The sequence below is a fragment of the Nelumbo nucifera genome, chromosome 8 (genome assembly GCF_055504915.1).
Source record: "Nelumbo nucifera cultivar China Antique chromosome 8, China Antique-T2T, whole genome shotgun sequence".
NCBI classification, from domain to species: Eukaryota; Viridiplantae; Streptophyta; class Magnoliopsida; order Proteales; family Nelumbonaceae; genus Nelumbo; species Nelumbo nucifera.
Genome location: NC_142656.1, coordinates 10,732,530 through 10,759,507, shown reverse-complemented (window position 1 = coordinate 10,759,507; position 26,978 = coordinate 10,732,530). Strand labels below are relative to the sequence as shown.

The window sequence follows — 26,978 nt, the reverse complement described above, 5'->3', positions numbered from 1 at the left end:
CCTGTAGACCATACATGGCTTTGTGATTCTGGTTTGTCTTACATATGAAATCACACCACGTCCGCAACATATCAAATTCAGAAACGCCCTCTCGCTCACGAAATTTGAATGATTTGTCTGACGTGAGTGGGAGCTGCGTTCAATCAGTACATGTATAGTCTATAGGCGACCATAGACTCGTAGCTTTTTATATACTGGACTGGAATCTCGTCCGTTGCGGCGCAGATCTACGGCACAGAAGGTTCCGATCCAAGCGTTTCTACAGATTTTGCATTTATTCCATCAGATATGAAAAGCGACAGAGAATGGGGTGAACGAGCCGGGCCCACCACGTGATTACAAACAAGGTAGGCACCATGGGAGATGGGACCCGGGTACTCGTCGTTTTTATATCTCCGGCGAGATCGACTTGTGCCCACACCGATCTAACAGTCTTTTGCAACGTTGCATTGGGAATATTTCCCCATGAAGTAAAGTAACCTTGAGCAGGCTATAGTGTTACACACGCGCCAGATTTTGTTCACACGTGTTTTTATCAACTCGTACACCTCTCCTCTCTCTCTCTCTCTCTCTCTCTCTCAAGTCATCTAAATACGACTTCAACTCAAAACTCAAGGGTTGCCCCGGTCTTCGTTTCAAAGTTTAAAATCCATTTCTTTTTCTCGCTTCTGCTGATTCGATCCAAAATTTATTTTACTGTTTTTTTCAAAACAACTCAACAACCTCCATTGCAGCTTCTATCAAAAGTTCATACCACAAAAAAAAATCCATTCTCTGAAAATCGGAGCTCCCTCCGCTCCCTCTCTCTCTTTCTCTCGCGTGTGTGTCATTTTTTTATCCTTATCTATCAGAGATTTGTTTTTAATAGTTTAAAATTTGAAATATTTGTTACTGTGCGGTTATCCGAGGCGTGGGCTTTTTGAAAAATTACGGGCTGGGATTGACTTACGATAGACGGAAGTTCTATTCGGAACCCTAATCGGATCGAAAAGGTGAGACCAGAGAGATGAATGCAGTTGGTAGGCAGATGCAGAGATCTGGTACTTCGACCGTTCATCACCAGCGTCAGTACTCGGACAATTTCTTAGATTCTTCGTCTAATGGAAGATGGCTTCAATCTGCTGGTCTTCAGCATCTTCAATCGTCTAACGCGACTTTACCTGGTTTACAGGTTTTTGATCTTTTTGTTCTCTTATTTCGACATGCATTGTGTCGAAAAATTGAAGTTTTGGGTGCCGATTGTTGGTTTTTTTATCCTTCCTTTGTTGTTGGACTGTGAACAGGACTATGGTTATTATGGCGGCGGCGGTGGAGGTGGAGGAGTTCAGGGGTCGAAGATGTATCGGAATTTGCAGAGGAGTGTTACTGGAGTGAACGAGCTCTTCTCGGAGCCTTCGACTCCTCCTGTTAACTCGCGGTCATCCAGCTTGAGGAAGAACGGCGAAGATCATGTGTCGCCAAGCGAGCTCAGCCCTGGGATCTTGGATCTGCATTCCTTCGATACTGAGCTACTTCCAGATGTGAGTCTCTTTTTTGCCTTATGAACTAAGTTTTCCGCGCGATTACGAGCAGTTTGGTGTTTGTACAATGTTATCTTGAATGCTGATTGGATAACGGGTTTTACTTCATATACCATCTGTAATTGGATGTCTTGTTTTACTTAATGCACTATTTCTGTATCCTGCTCTCTCTCTCTCTCTCTATCTCTCTCTCCCTCTCCCTCTCTCTCTCCGGTAAATTGAAACTGTAATTCAGTTTTTTCCCTTGATAATTTGTTCTTTCTGAAGTTCCACCTATCAGATTTCCTCTCTTGGTTTTCTTGTTTTTCATATCAAGGGAGTCTCAGCTTTAGTTATTTTGATACTCGTATTTTTTTTTGATAGGTAAAGTTACTTTGATACTTGTAGGTCTTGAATTTGTTGGATTTGATTGCCAAATGGCAGTGCAAATTATCAACTCTAATTTCCTTTTTTTCTGACTTATATTTGATTGATTCAATCACGTCATGTCATTGAAAGTTGATGGAGAGCACCTGTACTCAAACCTTAAGTTGTCGGGTAGGATCAAATTCTACCCAAAGAATGCATATCAGGTTTGGTTGAATGATCGATGTGCATTCAGGTTTATAATTCCTTCTTTAAATATGACATTCTTTTGTGGCCATTTGAGTTTTGCAAGTTCCACTGTAAAATTGGTGATATGCTGATTTTTTATTTAATACCACGGGCAGATGCCAGTTCCTGGCCTATATGATGGTTCTTCCCTTTACCATTCTGTTCGTGGAAGAAGCTTTGATGATTCCGAGCCTTATCTTTCCACCAACAAACAAACAACCAGAGCTCGTGGTTTGCCAGAGAACAATCTACTTAAAAGCTTTACAGCTGATAAGGAGAAGGCCTCTTCTGTTGCCAAGATCAAAGTTGTGGTATGTTCTTTGCTGCTCTGATGTTCTTATTTTAGTCTGTTCAAGGGCTTGGTGAGAAAAATGTTATAGAAAATTGAATTCCCTAAGCAAATAGGAGAGTCAGCTAGATGAACGTAGGAATCTTATGAACTTTCAACTAAATTCACATCATCAGGTGGCTACTTCTGCATCAGAATAATGGATCTATCATATTTATCTGTTTTGCATGAGTGAATTGGCTTTAGCTACAACTTTAGTGACATGTCAATGAAAGATACTATACAAATGCAGGTGCGCAAGAGGCCACTTAATAAAAAGGAAATGGCAAAGAAAGAGGAAGACATAATAACCATAGATTCGAGTTCCAACTCTCTTACAGTTCATGAGACTAAACTCAAGGTGAGTTCCTAGTTGGTGGGTTTGCTTATCAGTAATTGAGATTTCCATCTATGCTCAGCCTGGATGTTATCCTGTTGAAGACCCAGAAAATGCAACCTGGAAAAAAATTGAATTGATTGAAATTGGAATTGCAACCTTACCCAACTGTTTGTTGCATTGTCTGTTATTTGAGAGTCTGAAATGTTACCCCTGCCATGAGTGGGCGTACTAAATAATATTCTGAAATATGCATATTTGAAACATGTTTGTCTTATGTAGTTCACATTTTTTTAGTTGATATGTGCATGAATTCTCATGATGGGAAGGGATCTAATAAAAGTATTCTAGTTGTTTGTTTTGTTTTTACGCATTTTCTTGTTACACATTTTATATTTTATATTGTCTGGACAGTTCTTTCTTTACTCAATGCATGTATATCTTGTTTATTACTCTCTGTACCCATTAGTGTTTTTTTTTTTTTTTAATTATCTGCATTCTTGTCTAGTCCTGACATACTTCATAATCTTTGCACAATGGTGAATTGTTGAAAATAGTTAGCATCACTTCTCATTCTTTTAATTCCTACAACTTTCATCCTTTTTTAGCTGAAAAATATCTTTGTAGTTGATTTGGTGATAGTATACTTTAATGGAAAAAAATAGGTAGTTTGTAGGGAAGTAAAGATTTTAATTACTTAGGGCATTGGATGCTGATATGCTATTTACAGAGTCATGGGTTTCTTTTATTTCTTATCAAAAGTTACTCCTTGTACCATGTACTTCTCTTTTCTACATGCACCCACTTCACTTCTCTAAATTTCCATATGTTCTAGTTCTACTCTAGATTTGAAGTTTTTCATGCATATAAGATTTTCTTTTTATAGTGTTGAAACAATTGTATTATATTGTTTACTTTATGGAAATGCGTTTGATGTACTCCAACTTAATTCATTTTGATGTTGGCAACTCTAATATTGCATGTTCATTTACGTATTGTTTACCACCTGCATGATTTTACAGTAATGGTGACTGTCAGAGTACAAGTGCCAGAAATAATAAGTTGGTCTGATTGGCTTCTGTTTACATGTTTGCATTTAAAATGACTTAATTGCTTGCTGCAATGAACTTTTTAAATCTTCATCTTCAGAATGTTACTCTTGTTTGCTTGGTGTGCCTGCTTTTCCATGTGAATGAATGTGGCTTCAAAAGATTACTATTGGGTCTCACTGTCACCCTCTGAACATGTATTTGCATATGGGAAAGTGATCTCCCCCAATGCTTCAATACTGGCCTTCTTATGACCATTGGAAAAATTATGATTGGGCTTAATTTCTTTTGTTTTGCTTATTGTTTTTTGATAATTTTCATAGCTTATTTGTATCTCTCCTTCATAGTATCAAGATTCTTATTCAGATAAAAAAATCTCTTCCATATCCTAATTTATTATTTTCTGCAGGTTGATCTTACCGAGTATGTTGAGAAGCATGAATTTGTCTTTGATGCAGTGTTGAACGAACAGGTTTCAAATGATGAAGTGAGTGCAAGACAAAAACTGCAGGACATTGCCCATTATCTTGCTTGATACCTAAAAATTTGATCTTATGGTATTTTCTTTTCTGTTCTTTATCTGTAGGTATATCGCGAGACAGTGGAACCCATTGTTCCAATTATTTTCCAGCGAACAAAAGCAACTTGTTTTGCTTATGGGCAAACAGGCAAGTGCTTGAGTATCTCAAGTCTGGTTCATGTTTAATACTTTAGGAAACTTTCTTTTCAATAATTTTCAAACTGATGAGGCTCTCCTATTTTTTCCGTTTGGAATAGTGTATAGTTACAATCTATTGCTCCCATTCTGTGCAATATGTACATGTATGGCTTCTGTTCCCACTTTCTTGCTTATCTGCTTATGTTTACTCATGTTCATGTTCTCCTTTTCCCCTCAATTTGAAGATATTTATTTTGACTATTTGTTGAATTTTTTAGTTGTGGATTATGTAGAACTTGCCTATGAATTTCTTTGTTGAATTAAAATGAGATACAGATATTTTTCCAAAATTGAAGTTGTTATAAGCACAGCTGACATTTGTCATAGATAAGCTTGATTTCATTGTCTCTTTCCTCATTCAGGGAGTGGGAAAACTTATACTATGCAACCATTGCCACTTAAGGCATCCCAGGACATATTGAGATTAATGCACCATACATACCGGAACCAAGGTTTTCAGTTGTTTGTGAGTTTCTTTGAGATATATGGTGGGAAACTTTTTGATCTCCTTAATGACCGGAGGTTAGTTTTAAGTTTTCAGTAATTAGTTTGGAAAGTTTTCACACTCCGGAGGTTTATTTTCTTCACCTGATTCGTTGCTTTTGCAGAAAGCTTTGTATGAGAGAGGATGGTAAGCAGCAAGTGTGCATTGTGGGTTTGCAAGAATACCGAGTATCTAATGTGGAGACAATCAGGGAGTTTATCGAGAAAGGAAATGCTACTAGAAGTACAGGTACAACTGGTGCTAATGAGGAGTCTTCCCGCTCGCATGCCATACTGCAACTTGCTATCAAGAGGTCAGTCGATGGAAGTGAATCGAAGCCTGCCCGGGTGGTTGGCAAACTCTCCTTCATAGATCTTGCTGGAAGTGAGCGAGGTGCAGATACCACTGATAATGACAAGCAGACAAGGTATTTGATTTCTTTTTTGATGTCTTCTTTTTTCGGGGAGGGGGGGGGGTAGCCAGGTAGGCAAGATTTGATCCCAAGTGTCTTGCTGACAAGGCATACCAAATGCATGGTGGTGCATGTAATGCACATGTTGGGTGTAGGACTTTGTGTTTGGTAGGTCACAGATCTAGGTGGATGATAGAAGAAATCATACCCAATCTATTTTCTTAACCAAATATTCTAGGTTGAATCTCTTGAAAAAATTGTTGGTGGCTATTCTAAAATAATTGTGAGGTCTAGTGGGTTTATCCAAGTTAGTGGAATTTGCCAAATAACACAGTTGGAGGGTTGGAGCGCATCCCTTTGTGGGTCTTTCCCTCCTCCATGTACTACTTAATTTGCCCTGACGGTGGTAGAATGCTATTTTGTCCTTGAATTCCCTTGATAATTTTTTGGTAGGCTTGTCCCTAATTTGCTGGACCTGTATACTTCTTGGTGCAGAATGGAAGGTGCTGAGATAAATAAAAGTTTACTTGCATTGAAGGAATGCATTCGAGCACTTGACAATGACCAAGGGCATATTCCTTTCAGAGGGAGTAAACTGACGGAAGTTCTTCGAGATTCTTTTGTTGGCGACTCACGAACTGTTATGATATCTTGCATTTCACCAAACTCAGGATCATGTGAACATACCCTGAATACATTAAGATATGCTGACAGGTGACAATTGATAATCTAAGATATAGGAGTTTGCATGGTGTTACACCTTTTTTACTTCCTGCATGTCTAATAAATGTTTACTTACCAGGGTTAAGAGCCTTTCAAAAGGGAACAACTCCAAAAAGGATCCTTTGTCGTCAGCATTAAACCCAAGAGAGTCAACTGCATTGCCCTTATCTTCAGTTCTACCGACGGTTACAACTTTTGATAGTAATGTCTCTGATGTTCCCAATGAAACCAACAGATTTGGATGGTCAAAACAGTTTGAAAAGGAAACTTCTCCTCCTTTCAACATGGATAGAGTACCTAGTGGGAGGGAGGATTTTGATTTCCCAAACGATCAGAGAGGTGGTCGGGGTGGCACCCGTGCTGAAGATTTTGATTTGCCTGATGAATTCTATGAGCAGGAGAAGCCAGTGCGAAAGAAGAATGGAAAGATGGAGAAGTACCAGATCTCAACTGCCGAGGATAAGGTCAGGAATAGCGATAGTCTGATGAAATGGAAGGATATTCCAGGTGTTGATTCTAACAATTCACATTCCGATGATGATCTGAATGCTCTATTAGAGGTAAAAGCATCGATAATGTGATATATTATCTATTTATTTGGGTCTCATTTCTCTGACATGTTGAACATACGATTCATGATTTTAGGAAGAGGAAGATCTTGTTGGCGCTCACCGGAGACAGGTGGAAGAGACATTAGATATTGTTCGAGAGGTTAGCCAATATGCTTTATCATCCGATCCTATCTCTCTGAGATGATGATAATTGATGGTCTAATATTTATTTGTTTGTTATAGGAAATGAAGCTCTTGGTGGAAGCAGAACAACCGGGAAATCAGCTGGATGATTACATCTCCAGATTGAACACTATTCTTACTCAGAAGGCTGCAGGAATTTTGCAGTTGCAGACCCGCTTGGCTAATTTCCAGAGGCGTCTGAATGAATACAATGTGTTGGTGTCTTCTGGGATCTGATTTCATACGGGGTGATGATTGGAGTCACTTCTTATTAGGTTTGGCGTTTTGCATCATATTAGTGCAGAATATACACATTATATGGGGACTTGCCAGAATGCCCCGTTGGTGGGTTTGGTGATGCAGGTGCGCCACATCTGCAGTCGCGAGTAGCCATCTGTTGCTGTTGAAATATGGGGCTTCACTGCTCAGATGAGTTGCTTGTTGGTGATTTTCCTTGGACGATATGTGGTATCAGGTTTTATAGGTTGCAGTTTTATGGAGTGAGAGGATCTGGTTCTCTCTTTAATTCTTTTTCTTTTTTGTGAGTTGTTGGGAACTAGTATATGGATTTATGCTGATTGAAATCTTCTTTGTAAAGATCCTTGTCTGTATAATTGTTTGATAAAGCAAATATTATTAGCACTCTGATATTAAGCAAATTTCTTTCTGGTTTGAGTCGGTAGTTCATATTTCATACTTGTTGCTTGAAAGGTTCAGTCGGAAGAAACTAGACATCATCACGAGATACATACAAGTACTATTTATGAAGGCAAAGCTTGCCATGCAATGACTTAATGAAAGCTCAGAGCGCACTCCTAAAATTATCTCTGATTCTCTATTTAATTCATTGGTTTTCCATCGCCATGTATACATTCTCCTTGCCTCAATGCCAAATCCGTTCCACGTATTGGAGCTTTTCTTCGAGTAACATTGCTAGCTGAAACTTCAACTAATGCACGTTTCCCTACCTTTCCCCATCTTTTCTTTCGAACCAAACACATATATAAAAGATTTTAAGGTGATGAAAAAGCCAAACATTTGAACAGTTGGATCTAGAACGCCTGCGATAGCCCCACTTTTTTCTTGCATCATACAAATGAAACCATGAACTAACTGCATGATGGTCATAGTGAGTTATCAAGAGATGGTTGGTGAAGGTAGCAGTGACATCTTCTGTTTAATTTTCTTCTCTTATGAGTAGGTTTTTAAGCTGTGTTTGGTTTGAAATAAAAGGTAGGGAAAGGGCGCAGATTTAACTTGTGACTAAGTGTCTGTTTGGCATCGATGCCATTGCTCCAGAAAACGGTGATACATCAGTGTCATATCGGAAAAAACGGTGCTTCAGGAAACGCCAATATGTTTGGAACCGTTTTTCCATAAAAAACAGTGCTCTGAGCCACGTCTTGGATATCGAGAAGGCGTGGTTTGGTGCAACGCTGGATTTGACGTTTTCTCAGGTTGCAGCTTGTTGCTGCCAACGAGGGCATGATGTAGATTTCATATAATGAGTACCAGTGCTGAAAACATATATGGAGCACTGGTACCAAACAGAAAGTATTGCTTTTGCTCTAGGAAACTTCTTACTTGGCAGCAACATTTCCAAACAGAAAAAAAAAAAAAACACTGTTTTCTTAGAAAACGGTGCTTCCAACCCACACATCAGCAACACCGTGCAGATACAATCATCAACATCAATGTCTTGTTCCCCCCAATTATATGTGTATGTTCAAAATAAAAAATGCATAAATCCTTTCCCTTCATTACCCTACCTTTTCTTTCAAACCAAACACAGTCATTGAAACTTGTTACTTTGCAAATGCATCCGTATTTATGAATTTTTGTCACAACTGCACTATGGTAGAGACCATCATCATTGTCATCACCATTATCATTATCATCACCATCATCATTAATGTGCTTGTTCCAATTATATACGGGTAAGTTCCAAAAAAAAAAAAACATGAATCTTGTTTTACCATTATGTTCTCTTTGTTGCCATAGTTATGAGGTTGAGTCATATCTTTCTACTTTGATGCATGTCCTTTTTGGTCTACCCCTGTTCCTTCTAGCCATTTTAACTTGCAACTGATTACATAAGTTCTTTTTGGTGCTGTTAATAGTCTTCTACACATGTGATCAAATTGTCTTAGTTTACTTTGTCTTATTTTATCACTTATTATAGTTATTTCTACATCTGTTAAATATAATTTTCACTCCAATTTCAATCATTCAAGAATCTTCAATTTCTTCCCAGCTACTAGCTTCTTGTTTTGCACATGCTTTGGGGATGATCCCCCAATTCACCCATTTAGGGGTGTCAAGAATCAGTTTTGGGGTGGACTCTGTCCAAATAAAAATCAATTTGGATGGATTGGATGGACCAATAAGACATATTGAATTGGGCAGTCCAGACTTAACAGTCTAAAGTATTTATTGGATTGGAGTGGACCTGATCCATCCATAATGATTTATATTAAAATGGGTCGGATTGAACTAATATCTGGTCCATTGTTAGAAGACAAGGATACGGCACAGTCCAGACATTGAATTGGGTTGGAACCAATCTAAATTAAAACCAATTTGAACAGATTGGACAGTCCAGACATTGAATTGGACCAATCCAAATTAATCCAAAGTATTCATCCGATTGGAATAGACCTGGTCCATCTGTAATGGATTCATATCGGACCGGAGGGGATTGGACCAAATCCAGTCCAATTGACACCCCTAACCAAGTTTATAATGCAACCAAATTACTCTGGTCGAGGCATAAATGCTATTATGTTAAGCTTTTGCTATTTCAACAGTGCTTTGGTTGGAGTTGGATCCCTTTCATGGTGGCTCTAGGCCTCTGCGTTTCTCAGCACGCATAATAGTTGTGGCTTGTTTGTGGGTCTTCTATGGGCCCATAAGACGATCCATGTCACTTGGGCGGTTCGCCAGTTCCGATTTCCCACCAAAGAATGTAGCTGCGATGCCAAGCGCCCAAGACCTTTTCCCACACCAAAATTTGAACTTTGAACTTTGAAGCACTGTTTCTCTCTCACATCGTATCTTTCCCCCTTTCGCCAATCGCCATTGTTCCTGCATTCTCCTCTGCAATTGTAGAAAAGCTTGCTTGGCGGGTTTTTTTTCGGATCCAAAACGGTCGCACTGGGACCTCCATGCCTGAGACAATCTCTACGAGACTCTTGAGCTAGAGACTAGAGTTCGGGACTCGCCCGAGACGTCTCGTCGATAATGGCGTCTGGTTCGCCTCGGACGCGCATTGATCAGGTTTCATTCTAATCTTTCTTCTCCCACAACACAAACCCTAGATCTCCGGAACGTCCCCCTTTTTCTGTTTTGGCATTCTTCTTTTGATTTTTTGTTTTTCTGGAGAGCCTTCTCGTAAATCATTCATTTAAGGGATATCTAGTTTGTTATCTTTACGAGCGCTTGTATTATTGCGACTTCTAATTTTCTTGATTATCGAAGAATTTTTTTTAGTTCGTCGAAAAATTCAGTATTTGATTGCAAACTTTTGATCTTTCGAGCATACACAATGCTTAGTTTAAAATTTTGTAAAGACATGATTTTTTAGGCTTTGGCTGGTCTATTTCTTCTTCATTCTTTTCTCATTTCTCTGAATGGCTACTACGTGCAGTTTTTCTCTTCGAGGAAAAAGAAGCCTTTGTCACCCAGTGTAAAGTCGGGGAGAACTGCTAAGGATGCAAGAATTGCGTCGAATAGCTCCCCTGGTGCCAAAGGTACTTTGGACAACTTCCTCGTGAATTCTCAGGACGATAGTTCTCTTGTCCGGACTGCATCAGCAGATTGCAGTGCATCGTCATGGCAAGATACGGTTAAAAAGAAGTTGACGTTGGAGACTAATTTATCTTCAGAAGTTACACGGAAAGAATCCCTTTTATCACCCAAGGAGTGTGGACAAACGGGTGAGCTCCTTGGAGAGGTTTCTAAAGTGACACCGTTGGTTTGTTCTAAAGCGCTTGGCATTTCAGCTCATGCCTCTGTGGAGGATACAATAGGAGCCTCCTCACCTGGCCCGGATAATCATGAACTCAAACAGTTTGCAGCCGACTTTTTGTCTTTGTATTGCCGGTACAGGCTTATAAAAAAGAACATTCAAATGATTTCTTTTATTAATGTTTATCAAAATCATTAGTATTATTGATTAAACATTACCTCCTGATTTTTCTCTACATATGCATCTTTGTTTAATCTTGGGATGTTTTCCTTGTCTTTGCAGTGAACCTTCGTCAAGTGTAAATTCAGCATCAGATCCGAAATTGAATGTCCACAAGAGATTAAGTAGCCCATCTCTTATAGAGATAGAGGGTAAGTCATTGACCAAGAAGCAATGTCTTTCCACCCAGGACCGGTCCCAATTAGATGCTAAAAATGCTTGTTCCAAACCTGGAGATGCTATGCTTGGACATTCTGGAGAATATGATGTAAGTGAGAACATTCTCAATTTTAGCTCTATAATATGTTTTTGTTGATTGTGGTGAAATTTTCTGCAGATAAGTGGTAATATTCCCATTGAGGTCCGTGGAAGCCTGAGAAAATGCAACAAAACACCCAAACCAAACCCAAACATGGTATCATGCCATACACCTGATGCATCAACCAGTAATGCATGTACTCGTGAAACACCTAATTCAGCACGAGGAAGCTCCATCTTTTCTCCTGGAGAAGCATTCTGGAATGAAGCAATCCAAGTAGCTGATGGTTTATTTGCTCCAGTTGGTAAAAATTCAGTGCAGGTTGCTGAAGAAACTAATGACATCAGTAGCCATAATGGGCAAAAGAACACATGCAATTTGAGAGATGGATTGTGTGATGTAAGGTTCAAGGCCAAATTCGATGAGGGTAACAGCAAATCCAGGCATTTGGATCTTGAATGTTCTTTGGAATCAGAAAAAAAGCATGCCAAAGAAATTGTTGAATATCCTGTTGTAGTTCCTGATAAAGAAGTCTCCCCATTGCCTGTTAAGCATCTTGACTTCCTGCATGAGGACAGGAACCTGAATGACAATTCTCCCCATCAATGTTCCACGGATAGTGGGACTAGTATTACACATAAAGATAATGAACAATGTCATAGTGGTTCAATAATTGACAAGGCCCCAGAGAGCACAAAGATTCTGTCTCATTCTAAAGCTCAAAGAAATGGAAGGCTTACCTCTGAGGGTGAAACCAGATCTTTTCCTGTTTCCTTGAATATGGATCTTGGTGTGCCATCTTCAACTGTCAATAGAGAGTTATCTCATATTCAAGATGTGACTACTATCCTGCCAGAAGCCAAAAACGAGAGGGTTCTTTTGGGTCAAGAGAATAACAGCATTACATCTTGTGAAAGGCAAAAAGCCAATCGCTGCAAATATGATGCCACTAGTACACCATCCAGTTCTATTCCACTGAAAGATTGTTTAGACCTGAAAAATTGGCTTCCTTCTGAGCTATGCCATGTTTACAGAAAAAGAGGCATTTCAAAACTATACCCTTGGCAGGTAAGTAGTGAAATTTTAGTTGAAGTCTGTCTACCTTATCCTGTTAGGCTTTCTCTCTGTTGCATTTGCTAAAACCTTGGAGTTAAGACAAGCATGACATAGCTTTTCTTCTGTTTGGATAGCTTTCAATATTATTTTTTTTACAAAGGAAAATATTCTTCCATTGTTGATTTGTGTGCTTACCTTCTAGAGATTTGAAATTTCAAATCAATTTTTTCTTGCCTCTCTAAAAATAAACACCTTGATATCATGCTCAATGTCATGTGGGGGTTATGCAGATGAAGTACGCTGTAGGGCTAGAACATGGGACAGGAAATGGTTCTTCCTCTCTTTACACTTCCATTCCTCCTTCCTTTCACCCTCTCCTGCATTCCCTCTTATTTCTTATGCACTCTTCATGTAATGGTAAGTTTGCATCATCTTTCATTAGACTTCATTTTCCCTTCTTTTGTCTTTTCTTTTTTAATTCATCAGGCCTGCAGACTTTCATTTGAATTTTATTCTATTGGAAAGCAAATAGGTTGGATATCTGCTTTTCTAGGTTCCATACGTCCATTTAGTATTTATTGATGTTAAGCTGAATAACCTTGCCTTCCCTGTTATTTACATCATTTAGGTTCTTGCCTGCTTAAGTCTAAGCATCAAGTTGTAGCATCATAACTTGTTTAATTTATTTTCTAGTTATGGTTCAATATGCTTTCTGTTCAAAATATTTACAATCTATTTAACATTGTCTTTTTTTTAGGTTGACTGCCTTCAGGTGGATGGTGTGTTGCAGAGAAGAAACCTTGTTTATTGTGCCTCCACAAGGTATTACTTATAAAATTAAGTGTAGTTCATCTTGAATTTTGCCACTTTGGTCTTTTTTTTTTTGATAATTGAAAGAAATTTATTAATCAGCAATGTTAAATAGTACAATGTCCCCAAGGAGAGGCACGAGATGCAACCTTTCCAAGCTAGTTAAATACAACTTTCCAATATACTAGAACAAGTTACAATGTAGCACAAAAAAAGATCCTCCCTGGAAACCCCCTGTTTGGCCAAAGAATCAGCCATAGTATTAGCTGACCTGCTTATGCATTTTGCCACTTTGGCGTTCTTGTTACCAATTATATTCTTTTGGATATCACAGTGATGAGGCGCGCCTAGGCACATAGGTGAGGGGCATTTTGGGGTATGCGCCTCACCCACGTCCTAGGTGCACCCCTTTCAAAAGGCGCACACTCCTTTTGTAGTGTAGTTTGTTTATGGCTTGATTTGTGTTTCTTTGTTTTCAGGGTAGTATCTCCTTGGTTACTTTTGTTAACATGGCCAACATTTCTATCGAAAATTTCTTTTCTGATTGTTCCCCTTGTTGGATGATATGCATTATTTGCTATGTTTGACATTGTTTCTTCTTCTTTTTGCTGTCAGTTTTACCTATATTTGGAAATATTATAGTTTTATTGGGGAAATGTTTTAAAAGCTGAATTGGAGACTGTACAGTTTAACTGTTTAAACTATCAACAGGCTTCTTAAGTCTTTACTAGGTTGGCAGACCCCCAAACTAACTAGGGCCTCAACACCCCTTTAAGTCAAAAACCTTTCAATTATGGTGGTTGAGCTGTGGAACTATTTGGCTTGAATAGCTTGATGTCACCATTTGGGTCCATGCAAAAAGCAGCCACCACCACTGCTGTAACTATAAGCTCAAACAATTCTTCTGATCAAAATGGCTGGGTTTTACTCTGGAAAATGCTGAAAGATTTTAGACATGTCACATATGTTTTTTTAAGTATGTTATGTTAGTCTGATAGATTACAGCCGTTCAAGTTTTTTTCATCAACTGATAGAAAGTGCTAAGGTTTTGGAAGTATAAGCTGTCTTATCCACCCAATTTCCTATGGTAGCAAAATGTGGTCCGGAAAAGAGCTTGTGGAGCTTGTCATAAATATACTTTCTCCTTTTGTTTTTATTCTTTTATTTTTCTGATTGCTTTTGACTGCTTTCTAACTTTCCATTCTAAAAACTTTGAAACAGTATGTCAGTCAATCTGGTTTGTTGAACTATAAACCCAGGCTTGAGCTTCTGTTATAGTTTGATGAACATTTTGGGTTTTAAATGACTTATTAGCTGCTTGAGTAATAGGCAAAGTCATATATTCTTTCATTCTAAAGCATTTTATTTTCATAACATCTGTCTGAAAATGTGAATTACTTCATCACAGTGCAGGTAAAAGTTTTGTTGCTGAAATCTTGATGTTGCGGCGTGTCATCTCAACTGGAAGGATGGCATTACTTGTACTGCCATATGTATCGATTTGTGCCGAGAAGGTACACATGTCTCTTTAAATTCTTGGTGTTACCATAGCCACTACTTACTACTGAAGTTGTCTGTTATTTGATGTAGGCAGAGCATTTGGAGGTACTTCTGGAGACTCTAGGAAAGCATGTACGTGGTTTTTATGGAAACCAAGGTGGTGGGACACTTCCTAAGGATACGTCTATAGCTGTCTGCACAATAGAGAAAGCGAATTCTCTAGTTAACAGATTGTTGGAAGAGGGGCGTCTTTCTGAAGTAGGAATTATTGTGATAGATGAACTGCATATGGTATACTGTCTTACTATCCAGAACTTATGGATATTTCTATATATGTATGTATGTATGTATCTTAGTTGTCAAGGTGACAAGGCGCCCTTGGAATCTCGCCTCGCCTAATCACCAAGCAGTTTCCTATAGCGTCAGCGTGTTATAACAAACTTTTATATTCTTAATTTTTTGAGGTTATAATTATAAAATAGACATTTTTAAACTAAAATATTCATTTTGTGTGTTTATATATTAATTTCCTTTTGTTATTTTCTTATTTGTTAGGGTTTAATCAACACAAACATTGCTAAATGCTGTATTGAACCCTCAAAGACTTCAAAACCTGAACCAATAAGTAAGAAAGAACACAAAATGTTGTCCAATCAACAAATTTTCTTCTTTTTCTTTATTAATTTTGTGTTTTTATATACTAATTTCTTCTTCTTCTTCTTCTTCTTCTTCTTCCACCTTTTCTTTTCTTCTTTTCCTATAACAGAAATAGGGGTTCAGCCCCTATATTTTTCGAACTTTCTTCTTTTTCTTCTCATGAATATGTTGGAATATGTTGATTTTCTATACTTTAACATGAAGTTTATACTTTTCTTATGAAAATTATGGATATTATTAAGGAAATATGATTATGAAACCTAGGGAACTACCCTAGGATACATGTTTTTACTTAAAAAAAATCCATCGCCTAGGCGACTAGGCGCCCCCCTGTCGCCTAGCCTCGCCTTGGCGTGTTGAAAACTTTGGTATGTATGTAACATGTGGTCTTCTACTTTCTTTTGAGTATTTCTTTTCTTTTTGCATGAAATAGAGTAAAATTTTATACTTTCATAGGTTTCCATGATGGAAGTCTCTTGCTTTCTTGATTAAAAGTATTGGTTAATCTTTCTGGAACTGCTTTATTTTTGGATATGTTTGATGCACTATAAAACAAGATAGAAGTTGGCTATTTTTGAGTAAAGCTTCACTGCAATTCTTGTGTTTCAAACTACTTGAATCTGTTCTCCTACTCTTTCTCTGAAGCTGACATGAAAACATTTTTTTTTTCATTTTCTATTAAGAAGACTGCTAGATAAATATAGTTAATTTCATTTATTTTCTAGCAAATAGTTGTTTGGTGTATATTAAACCACCACAACTTAGTGTTGGTCAGAAGGGATATCTTTCAATTCTAAGGCACATGTGTCCTTTCGAACTTGATTTTTGGTTTTGTCAGTGCAACTCGAAATTCTTGTTGTTCTTGAAGTCTTCAGGTCAAATGATACAAGGTCCTAAGCAGCAGTATTTTGTTGAGTTTTGCTTATGTTACCAAACCAGATATGTTAAGGATTGAATATGGTTATGTTGTAGATATGGAATCTTCACTGGAAATTGAAGTATTTGACATGGATATGTAGCCCAATTTGAAATATCTGTGTAAATAGGTTCTGTATGAGTAAATATTAAATACTTAAAGTAAATGTTGGATATGTGAGATTGGGGGAGATAGCAATAGTTTCCTGTGATTATTATGTAGTTCTTTTTTTTTCTCCTATCTTTTTCTTCCTTTCATATATCTTTCGTTTTCATAATTTACTAATGCCAGCTGATATCCCTGCATTCCAGTTTATGTTATAGAGCTTCAAAGAATTAGAAGATTCTTTAAGAGTGTTTTCAATAAATGTCTTTCATGCTAAGATACATTTACAAATTCATCAATTTACTTGACAGGTTGGGGATCCACATAGGGGCTATCTTTTGGAACTTATGTTGACTAAGCTCCGTTATGCAGCTGGTGAAGGTAATGCAGATTCATGTAGTGGAGAAAGTTCAGGTACAAGTAGTGGGAAAGCTGACCCTGCTCATGGATTGCAAATTGTTGGAATGAGTGCAACAATGCCAAATGTAGCAGCTGTAGCTGACTGGCTTCAGGTAACATAAAGTTAAAATTTTCCTAGTTTTTCTACTGAATGCACCATGTAGTTGTGGAGTTGGGGATTTTGATGTGATAAAGCATATTGGCTACCCTTATACCATATTTTGGCATGCCTTTTTTTGAGTTTCTCTCTTTTGGTCCCTTGCTCCCATTTTAGGTGCTAGATGATTGTATTTTGTTCTTTTCTTTTTGGAAAGATTTTGCAGATTTCCAGCCCAAAAATGAACTGGTTGGGCACAACTTATTAAATGCCATGTATTTTTGTGGGAATATGCTTGCAAGGATGTAGGGTTTCTTGACTCTGATAAATTGCTGGGACAGATTTATTACTGTTTGAGGAGGAGAGAATCCAGCCAATGACCATGTAGGAATCTTCCTCTATCTTGACTATCTCTAAGCTGAAGGGAAACTCACACTAAGGCTGATTCAGCCTATGGAAGATGGTTGGAAGAATGTAGGTTTTAGTGACAAATCTTCGAGTATTTGATAGAAATCTGGTGGAACATTCTCCAATTAAAGACATTTGGGTAATCCTTTATCTCTAAGAATTGAAGCTTTTGCTTGGTTATTGTCAATGGTAAGTATTTTGAGAATTAAATGTTTGAAATCTCAAGGGTATCATTTGAAAAGCCTGTTTTTCATGTGTAAGAATGCTGAAGAGGATATCATGCTTGCGTTCATCCACTTTAAGGTGGAAGGCTTCATTTTGCCCTAATTTTTTTGTCTATTTAGACAATCAAGTATCAGCCAAGTGCATCACGATGAGATTTTTTCTTATTGGCCTTCTATATCTGGTGGCAAGAGGCAGAGATTTTTTTTTCTTGGTTTTTGTTTTTGTTTTTAACAGACCAGGATTCTATTATAAAAGATAAGGAAAAACAGTACATGAGTACAACAGAGTGCAAAAGGATCTCCAATGCATGATGATGTGGCTTGATCCAAGGAGATCAGAGGCTCAGTGCACCTGCAATAAAAAGACAAGAAAAGAAAAGAAAACGTGGAATGGAAGAGCATCAATATTTTTCTGCCTGGCTAACTCTCTGTTTTGCTAAGACATCTGCTTATGTATCTACTAATCTTCTATACATCTGATGAGGTGTTCATTCTAGAGACCAAAATGTAGCCTCCCTAATGTGGTGAGAACAGAAAAGGACCATTATTTCCATCTTGTATCCACCTAATAACTACTTTGGAATTTTAGAACTTAATTTTCCGTTTCCTTGCTGTAGACTTTGTTGTCTTGTGATCCTAGTTCTTTTTGAGGGTTTGAAACTTGGGCTGGGTCAATTTGGAGTCAACCGATTTAGTGTCATAGGTCATAATAATATCATTTTGGCTCAGCCATTGGTTCAACGTCTTTGATACATTCTCAAAACAAAAAAGTGCAAGTGTTTTTGAATGTTGCAATATTGCATAATGTCTTAAGAAGATTCAGTTTTAAGGGTTTTGAAATTTTGTGCTATGTTTTGAAGCTTTTATTTTCAAAAAGATTGTAAATATCACATGTGATTAGCTTATAAAAGGGCAGCCCAGTGCACAAGGCTCCCACCAATGCGGGGTCTGGGGAGGGATAGATGTATGCAGCCTTACCCCTGCACATACAGAGAGGTTGTTTCCCAGGTTGCAGTGGAGCAACCCACTGATGCGCCAACTTAACTTGACCTGATCCAACCTGTAGACTGAACCAGTTGGGTTGTGCTTGGGCTGAGGAATTGGTGGCTAGCTTTGGTCTCTGATTGATGGTTGGTCTTTGTTGTGCTTGAGTAGGCTTGTTTTAGCCTTCTTGTGACCCAATTTGCTGAGTTTACAGATCTAATTCTTGAATTGTAATTCTTAGTCTAGTTCGTTAGATTTGGGGTGCCATTTCATGCAACCTGGATTACCATATCATGCTATATTGATGAAAGTTGTCGGATTTGGCCATACTAATTCAGTAACTGTATGCTCAGGCAGCATTATACCAAACAGATTTCCGTCCTGTTCCCCTGGAAGAATATATTAAAGTTGGAAACACCATTTTTAACAAACAAATGGATGCTGTGCGGACAATTCCAAAAACTGCTAACTTAGGTGGTAAAGATCCAGACCACATCGTAGAATTGTGCAATGAGGTATCAACTACTTGTGTTTTACATTTTCTGTTATTTTGCATTTTATGCTGCAGCTTAATTAAAAAATCATCTGCAAGAGGACAGATTATGCTGGAACATTGACTATAAAGATTTGCTTTGATGAAGGTTGTTCAAGAGGGCCACTCAGTGCTTTTATTTTGTTCAAGTCGCAAAGGGTGTGAATCAACAGCGAAGCATGTTGCCAAGTTCCTGAAGGGATTTTCTGCCGGCATCCGTGATGGTCTTACTGAATTCACTGATATTACTTCTGCTATTGATGCCCTACGAAGGTGCCCTGTGGGTTTAGATCCTATATTGGAAGAAACTCTACCTTCTGGTGTTGCTTATCACCATGCTGGTCTAACGGTAGGATGCTTTATTTACCTCCTCCCTTTACTGCCAATACTACTTTTCTACCGCTTCTGCTGGCATTACTACTGCTAGTACTGCTACTGTTGGTACTGCTGCTGCTACTGTTTCTATCACCACTGATCAATATTCAAAATTTCAATGCGGTACGCCCTGTATTGGGCATATCGTATCGTATATTTTGCTCAATGATATGCTTATTTTTAGGTATTTTCAAAAAGTTTCTTTTAAAGTTAAATAACATAAAAACGATCCCCTTGTAAAAATATGAAAAGAAAAAAAATAAAAAAAAGGTTTTTGGTCACTCGAAACACCCAATATACATGTTTGTGCATATCGGGTGTATTGATATTTAAAAACTTGCTACTGATTGTTATGCATTTACCTTATATCATTGGAAAACATTTTATGATTATAGGTTCTGTTTTGATAAATGATAGGTAGTTGGCTAATTTTGAAACAGGTTGAAGAGAGAGAGATTGTTGAAACCTGCTATCGTAAAGGTCTTCTACGTGTCTTGACTGCTACTTCTACCTTAGCTGCTGGTGTTAACTTGCCTGCTAGGAGGGTTATTTTCCGACAACCCAGAATTGGTCGTGATTTTATTGATGGGACAAGGTACAGACAGATGGCTGGTCGTGCTGGTCGGACTGGAATAGATTCCAAAGGGGAAAGTGTATGTCTGCTGCTCATTGCATTGCTTCTTGACTTGTTTCTCTTGATCCTTTTAGCTATCACTAATTTCTGGGGATGGTATGCTAGCATAAGAATGTGCTGCTCATTCCATACTTTTGAACTCTTGTATAGCTGCCCAATTTAGATACAGTTCCATAGAAGCTTATGGTTTTGTGTCTCTTTCTTGTCCTCCCTACCCTCCAAACCACACAAAAAAAAAACAGGTATTAATTTGCAAACCGGAAGAAGTAAAAAGAATTATTGCTGTTCTTAATGACTGCTGTCCACCCCTGCAATCTTGTCTCTCCGAAGATAAGAATGGAATGACTCATGCAATTTTGGAGGTTGTTGCTGGTGGGATTGTTCAAACCGCTTGTGATATTCATCGATATGTTCGGTGCACTCTTCTCAATTCAACAAAACCATTTCAAGATGTTGTTAAATCAGCTCAGGATTCTCTTCGGTGGCTATGCCATAGGAAGTTTCTTGAATGGAATGAGGAGACTAAATTGTACAGCACCACTCCTCTTGGACGTGCAGCTTTTGGCAGTTCTCTCAGCCCAGAAGAATCACTTGTAAATTCATGCTATTCATCTCGCTATTGGATCATTCCTTGATCGGTTTCTTGTAAATGTTTTTTAACTTAATTAGGAACATGGTTCTTTTTCTTGCTAGTTTGAGTTATTTTAAACATTTTTTTATAGATTGTGCTGGATGATCTTTCAAGGGCAAGGGAAGGGTTTGTGCTTGCATCTGATTTACATTTGGTCTACTTGGTTACTCCCATTAATGTTGAGGTCGAGCCTGATTGGGAACTTTATTATGAGAAGTTCATGGAATTGTCTGCTCTTGACCAGGTAAAGATATATATATTTTTTCATGCACAAGCTTATTTATTTAATAAGATTATTGCAAGTTAATATTTTACGACTAGATGTAACTATTCTGATTGGACAACTTTTCCTTTCATAATGGTCAGGAACTTTAGTTTTCTAAGCGTTCCTCCATCTTTTGATCTTTGAACCATGGTACACATATGGTAGATGGTTCCTTAATGGTTATAGCTTGTGTTGAGGGCCATAATGGGTCTCACACCAATCAGCATGTAAATTAACTGGGAAAATCAGCTTGAAGTTTTCTTGGAACTTTGTTACATAAATTTGGACAGTAAGAGAACTCTTTGAAAGCTTTGAAACTAGGGCACATATCTTGTGGCGAATGGAAAATTATAATCTTCTCAATTTTGGTATAGGTCCCCTCTCACCTGGAGTCTGGGTCATATAGAATATGCTGAGTGGTATGTTTTAACAAATTATGCTACAAAAAAAAATATGTACATGCTAGAACTTTATTTAAATTTGGAAAGACATAAGCCTTGAGAAATGACATTTAGCATAAAAAACTAGATATAAAAGTATGATATAAGCCTTTTACATGGGATACCCATACTTGTATCCATTTCAAGGATTTTAGGAATTAGAGAGTTGTATCCCATTTTCTTTATCCATGTCTGTATCCTTATCCTTATCTGGGCATCATCACTCATGAAAACTCACTTGTGTAGGGAAAGTAAGGGGTCCTACAACTTGCTGTCCACCAAAGGATTAGCAGGAAGATCTTTAAAAGACTGGTTCCACATTGTTTTTTCCATTTCCTTGCACAAACACAAACCTATTTCTCACTTGCCTTGTTTTTCTTATTTGGGACTTTCATAGGATTTGGTTTTAAGGAGAGGCTTGAGGGACTCTGAATATGCTCAAATAGCTGACCTGGGTAACCTTTATTTGTTTTTTTTTTGGGGGGGGGGGTTGGTAGAGGGGACCTTTTTTTTACAGATATGGGAGAGAGGATCTTGATACCTCTAAACCTGATTCTAGAATCTCTACCCTCTCTTCTTTGGGCTCCTTTTCCTGTGCTTCCTTCTTGAGTTCCTTGGCTTCTCAACCACTCCATGCAGGCATTTCCAGTTAGATTCATCTAGTTTTGACTAGTCTCACCCATAATTAGGCCTTTCTATTGGGAGATATACCATTTGAAAATTGTGGATGGAGATTCCAAGATTGGTGGGCTGGCTAAAGAATGATAGCCAAGGAAAATTGTGATATAGGATTATAGGCACACACTGAGAGAAGTCAAACTAGAAAGGGAGATGGTTGTTTTTGTTATTTGGGTATCTAGATCAGCAAATTGTATGGTTGATTCACTTGCAAAATGGTTGGGGGGGGGGTAATAGGTGAGATGTAGAAGGGAAGTGCTGGGGATGGGAGATGTAGAAGGGAAGTGCTGGGAATGGGAGATGTAGAAGGGTTGATGTGGAAGAAATGAGTTTGGAAGAAGGAATTTCAGTAGATGAGTTTCAAGAAGTTAGGGAAGAGGATTTCATTAGGGTAAGGACGGGGCGAAGATGGGTGCTTGTGAAGTAGAGAAAGAGATGGTTTTAGAGGAGGATGTAGGAAGAGAGGGATTTGGAAAGAGGGGGGAATGACAAGGTGGAACCGTGGGAGATGCGGGAGACTCTTCTAAGATTGCTGATGGAAGCTAAATTGTTTAAGTGTTGGGAAGGTTTGAAGGGGGTGAAAAGGGGGAAGTGGGGGAAGCTGGTGATAAAAGGAAATGAGGATATAGAACCAAACCAATTTTAGAAAAAGGATGAGAAAGAAATGGAAGGTGAGGAAGATGGTGTGTATTACAGTTCAAGTGAAGATGTTATTTTAGATGAAACTCATGAAGTAGAAAGTGGAATTGATTTGGATAGTGATATTGAAGTGGAGGTGATTTAACCTCTAGGTTTATTCTTTTTTTTTTGGGGGGGGGAGGTAATGGCGAGTTAAGAAATTTAGGGAGTTGGAAGAAAAGTTTGGTTGATCTTTGAAGGGAGAATCCAGTGTTGGATTTTTGCGGCATCATCTATTTTGGCATGAGATGTTGTAGTGATAGGAGAGGACGAAGCTATTCATACTTCTAAGAAGAATACAGTGTTGGAATTAGAGAGGATCAGCGCTAGTGAGAGGAATCCCAAATTGGGAAGACATCTCAAAAATCAGAAGAACTTCTACAATGTTCAAGTGTTGGAATTTTTTGCAAGGCTTTTTTTTTTTTTACCTTTTTAGATTTGGCCTAACAAGAAGGTAAAGAAAGTCTATAATTTGTTGCTACTTGCTACCAGACTGAAATGAAAAAATTTGCATGGTTAACCAGGATGAATTTGAGGATACAATGGGTGAGGACTGAGGAGATCAACATATGGTATGGCGGATGCTTTGACTAAGCAAGGGGTGGAGAGGTCTATTTTGTACAGGGCACACTTGTAATGTGATTTCATTTTATGCAAGAGAGGTAGCAACTCATGCCTCTCTAAGGAATGCTTGTAAAGATATTACATAAAGGTAAAGAAAGTCAGTATTCAGTAAGGGAGGGAAAGGAATGCTTTCTCACATTGTTGGTGATGTTGATTGTTGAATAGTCAGGGGCTAGGGTGGGTGGTGTCAGTTGGAGTTCAGGATTTTCTTTTTTGGTTTTGTAGGCTTGGTGGGGGAAGGTGTGTCCAAAGGTTCTAGGAGGTTGTATTCTTTTTTTTTTTTTTCTGGGTTATAACTTATCACCTCTCTTGTACTTTCTTTCTTTTCTTAATAATTTGTTGTTTTTTATTTTTTTATCAAAAAAAGCAAGGGGGTTAATAGGGAACAATTGTCTTGGGGTGTTGTTCTGTTTGTGCCATGAATTCTTTGTTTGCAACCTGCTCTGAATCAATTTGAGAAAACCCAAAGGCAAAATTTTATAGCGGTTTGTGGTGGAAGCGTAGGGCTTGGGCCACTAAGGTCCGACTCGAATACGATATGTCATGTAATTTGGGGGTTTTCTCTTTTATGCATCTTTGGCTTGAGAGAGAAGTTTGGGTGTATTGGGGTTTAGGGTTTCTACGAGAGGTTGTGCATAACTTTGTATTCTCAATTGCTGATTCCCGTAGTGGATTTCTGCTCCTCCCTCCTCTGTGGACGTAGGCTATAAGCCGAACCATGTAAATCTGTGTGTCCTTTATTCTCTTGCTTCTCTTGATCTCTGTTTTACTTCATTTTCTTGTGCCACTTGAGTCTGTGTTTCTGGGTTTTGCGCAACAGGTGTAACCAATTACCAATGAACCTGTATGTAATAACAAAGGCTGCGTTTGGAAGTGATGTAAAAGTTTATGCCGGTTCGGTTTTGTTGGCATTTGGATGGAGTGTAAATCAAGATCAATGTAAAACTCGACTCCCAGTTCAGATTTATCGGCATTTGGATGGAGTGGAGTTTTACATTGATTATTGATGTATATTGTACATCAATAAAATCGATGTAAAATTCTGTGTTTTTTGAAGCTCAACGGTCGGAACATTCTTACGGTTCGGTGTGAAACTCTATTGATGGAGTTTTACATCAATGAGGTTTTACATCGCTTCCAAACGCAGCCAATGGGGGGGTATGTAGTTCAGGCAAAGGCTAACAAGGAAGCCAAGTTCATTGTGCATAACATTCTTTTATCATAATCAATGAAGCCCAACGGTAACAATAAAAAAACTATTTATAGACTCAACATAGAATTCACCAAACTGAACTTTTTTAATGATCTTTTGCTTATAAAAAATTCAACTTTTTAATTTCATTTATGTTGACTCTATTTGTAGACTCAACATGAAAGCTAAGATACCCCTTTATAGACTCCAAACTCAATTGGTAAATGACCTAAAATAACTTTTAATTGCTTTAGAACTAAGGCAAACCCATTGGAATTCTTATTTAAGGACGTTGGCTTTTAAACAATTCCAACAATTCATTGCCAATCCTACTAATACTAAACAACCAAAAGCAACTGTATGAGGGATCAAGAAAATAGGAAGACTAAAATCTCACTACAGACTGAAACCACCATATCAGTAAAACAACCATAAGTCTCTAAAACCAAAATCATGTAAATGCGGTAAATTTTTTGGCCTCTGAAAAATTGGTTAAAAGAAAAGTGACATAATTAGAACTTTTAACTCTTTAAAATTCTAATAACATTATAAAAAAAGCCATTTGAAACTATTATTACCCTCTAAGATGATTTTCCTTATTACTAAGACACTAACAAATTAGAAAAGAAGTTTTAAAATACTGAGATTGACAAAATTCAACTTAACCCAACTAAGCCTTGCCCTAACCATGTTGGTTAGCTCCATGAATCCTGTTTTTCCATACCACTCTGTTCAGTGCCGAAATTGGCAAAATTCAAATAAACCTAAACCTATTGAATAAAAAAACCCTAACTCTATGACATTGGGACTGGTGTTGGAAGAAACATGATTTCTTCTTCTATGGTTTTTTCCCTTTCCATGTCTCCACCACTCTTCCCTCCCAGTTGGATGGATGATGTAATCCATCACACACTTGTTCTGATGGGTAATCCTTTTGATTTTTCACATGATCCATGCAAAGTACCCCCATAATCTTCTCTTGCCTTTGTTTACATGAATTGTTAAAGTTATCAATATTTCAGTCAGATAACATAAGATGAAAAATTGGGACATGGAATTGCTATTACATCAAACACAACATGTCAGATTGAGTCTTTTGAAATTGATCCACCAATTAGTTAACCACGTGTACCATTCTTGGTTCTTTTAAACTGGAAATCCCTTTACTACTGTACCAATCCCCTTGCTATTGAGTTATACTAATTGCATGTGGCTTGGATTATTACAATTATCGATGAGCAAGTACTTCAACTACTTTCACTTTTTTCCTTTGCTATGTATCTGCTGTTATTGCAGATGACTGACATTTTTCTTACAAATTCATGACTTGCAGTCTGTTGGTAATCGTGTTGGGGTAGTAGAGCCTTTTTTGATGCGCATGGCCCATGGTGCACCTTTGCACATCTCAAATAAGTCAAGAGAGAATAGGAAAGGGCCACACTGTAGTAATATGCTTTCAGATGAACAAGTACTTAGAGTGTGCAAACGCTTTTATGTGGCACTCATCTTGTCAAGACTTGTGCAGGTGATTTTCTTGTCTTACAGAAAAATATTCTAGGTGGTTCTCTTTTTTAGCTACGTGATATTGAATTATGCATTCCGAGATCCTTGATCATGCTTGTGGTACTTGGAAATATATAATTAAATACATTCTCAAGGATGTCTTTGATACATTTTGGGAAATTGATTTTTCTTCTATATCTCTTGGTAGGTCTTCTGTCTTTATTAATGTGTATGTTATAGATTTGAACTTCTAACTATTATTGTCATTTATTGGCAACAATATGGCATACAAGGTTTTTTGCTCAGTTCTCTTGTATTTGGTTCTGTGTGGAAGCATGGGATGGTTTTCAGAGTATTTGTAACAATCTGGCATGCAGGAGGCACCTGTTGCTGATGTTTGTGAAGCCTTTAAAGTGGCTAGAGGAATGGTTCAAGCCTTACAAGAGAATGCTGGAAGGTTTGCTTCAATGGTTTCTTTGTTCTGCGAGAGACTTGGTTGGCATGATTTGGAGGGCTTGGTTTCTAAGTTTCAGAATAGAGTTTCATTTGGAGTGAGAGCAGAGATAGCAGAGCTTACTACTATCCCATATGTTAAGGTGGGAATTCTAATTTTTCTGTGAGTGATTATTTTATCCTTCTTGCAATAGTTAATCATGACTTTTAGTTGATATTTGATGTACAATTCCCTTAATAATTAGTTCAAGATTAGCTATATATCAAGGCATTTCATTTTTACTTTAGGGTTCTCGAGCTAGAGCACTGTATAAGGCTGGCTTGCGTACACCTTTAGCCATTGCTGAGGCATCCCTTCCGGAAATAGTCAAAGCTCTTTTTGAATCTTCATCATGGGCTGCACAAGGTAAAATATTCTGTGATAGGTCACAAGTGGTAATTCCAATAGTTTTTAGCTATTTTTGCGTCGGTAA

General features: G+C 37.9%; 2 protein-coding genes across 5 annotated transcripts in view; both read left to right on the top strand.

Moving 5' to 3' along the window:
* The first annotated feature begins 417 nt into the window (after window positions 1–417).
* LOC104592215 (kinesin-like protein KIN-13B) lies at window positions 418–7,581 on the top strand. Of its 2 annotated transcripts, none has more exons than XM_010251443.3 (12): window positions 418–1,171; window positions 1,284–1,520; window positions 2,231–2,425; window positions 2,696–2,803; window positions 4,238–4,315; window positions 4,415–4,496; window positions 4,909–5,068; window positions 5,155–5,457; window positions 5,938–6,156; window positions 6,245–6,725; window positions 6,811–6,876; window positions 6,960–7,581. In XM_010251443.3, exons 1-12 carry the CDS (start codon window positions 1,007–1,009, stop codon window positions 7,134–7,136), a joined length of 2,271 nt encoding a protein of 756 aa, XP_010249745.1. In that variant the 5' UTR covers window positions 418–1,006; the 3' UTR covers window positions 7,137–7,581. The 2 variants fall into 2 exon arrangements, with proteins under 2 accessions (XP_010249745.1, XP_088749849.1); XM_088893723.1 differs by having other exon boundaries at window positions 4,415–4,500; window positions 4,913–5,068.
* A 2,311-nt stretch (window positions 7,582–9,892) lies between these two features.
* Window positions 9,893–26,978, top strand: part of LOC104592214 (MUS308 and mammalian DNA polymerase-like protein) — a 29,324-nt gene continuing 12,238 nt past the window's right edge. For all 3 annotated transcript variants that reach the window (XM_019196843.2, XM_010251442.3, XM_019196844.2), the window contains exons 1-16: window positions 9,893–10,175; window positions 10,546–11,000; window positions 11,149–11,353; window positions 11,423–12,412; window positions 13,158–13,222; window positions 14,619–14,724; window positions 14,801–15,001; window positions 16,700–16,900; window positions 18,854–19,015; window positions 19,142–19,381; window positions 19,848–20,060; window positions 20,284–20,634; window positions 20,764–20,916; window positions 25,883–26,074; window positions 26,430–26,648; window positions 26,794–26,911. In XM_019196843.2, coding sequence (XP_019052388.1) covers window positions 10,140–10,175; window positions 10,546–11,000; window positions 11,149–11,353; window positions 11,423–12,412; window positions 13,158–13,222; window positions 14,619–14,724; window positions 14,801–15,001; window positions 16,700–16,900; window positions 18,854–19,015; window positions 19,142–19,381; window positions 19,848–20,060; window positions 20,284–20,634; window positions 20,764–20,916; window positions 25,883–26,074; window positions 26,430–26,648; window positions 26,794–26,911 — 3,907 coding nt within the window. In that variant the 5' untranslated portion in view covers window positions 9,893–10,139. The remainder of the gene's footprint in view (window positions 10,176–10,545; window positions 11,001–11,148; window positions 11,354–11,422; window positions 12,413–13,157; window positions 13,223–14,618; window positions 14,725–14,800; window positions 15,002–16,699; window positions 16,901–18,853; window positions 19,016–19,141; window positions 19,382–19,847; window positions 20,061–20,283; window positions 20,635–20,763; window positions 20,917–25,882; window positions 26,075–26,429; window positions 26,649–26,793; window positions 26,912–26,978) is intronic.

What these genes read in the sequence shown, in the direction of transcription:
- LOC104592215 (XM_010251443.3), top strand. Translation starts at nt 1,007, where the DNA reads ATGAATGCAGTTGGTAGGCAGATGCAGAGATCTGGTACTTCGACCGTT. An exon ending in GATCTCCTTAATGACCGGAG is followed by an intron (nt 5,069 to 5,154) that starts GTTAGTTTTAAG and finishes TTGCTTTTGCAG; the next exon opens with AAAGCTTTGTATGAGAGAGG. An exon ending in GATAATGACAAGCAGACAAG is followed by an intron (nt 5,458 to 5,937) that starts GTATTTGATTTC and finishes TTCTTGGTGCAG; the next exon opens with AATGGAAGGTGCTGAGATAA.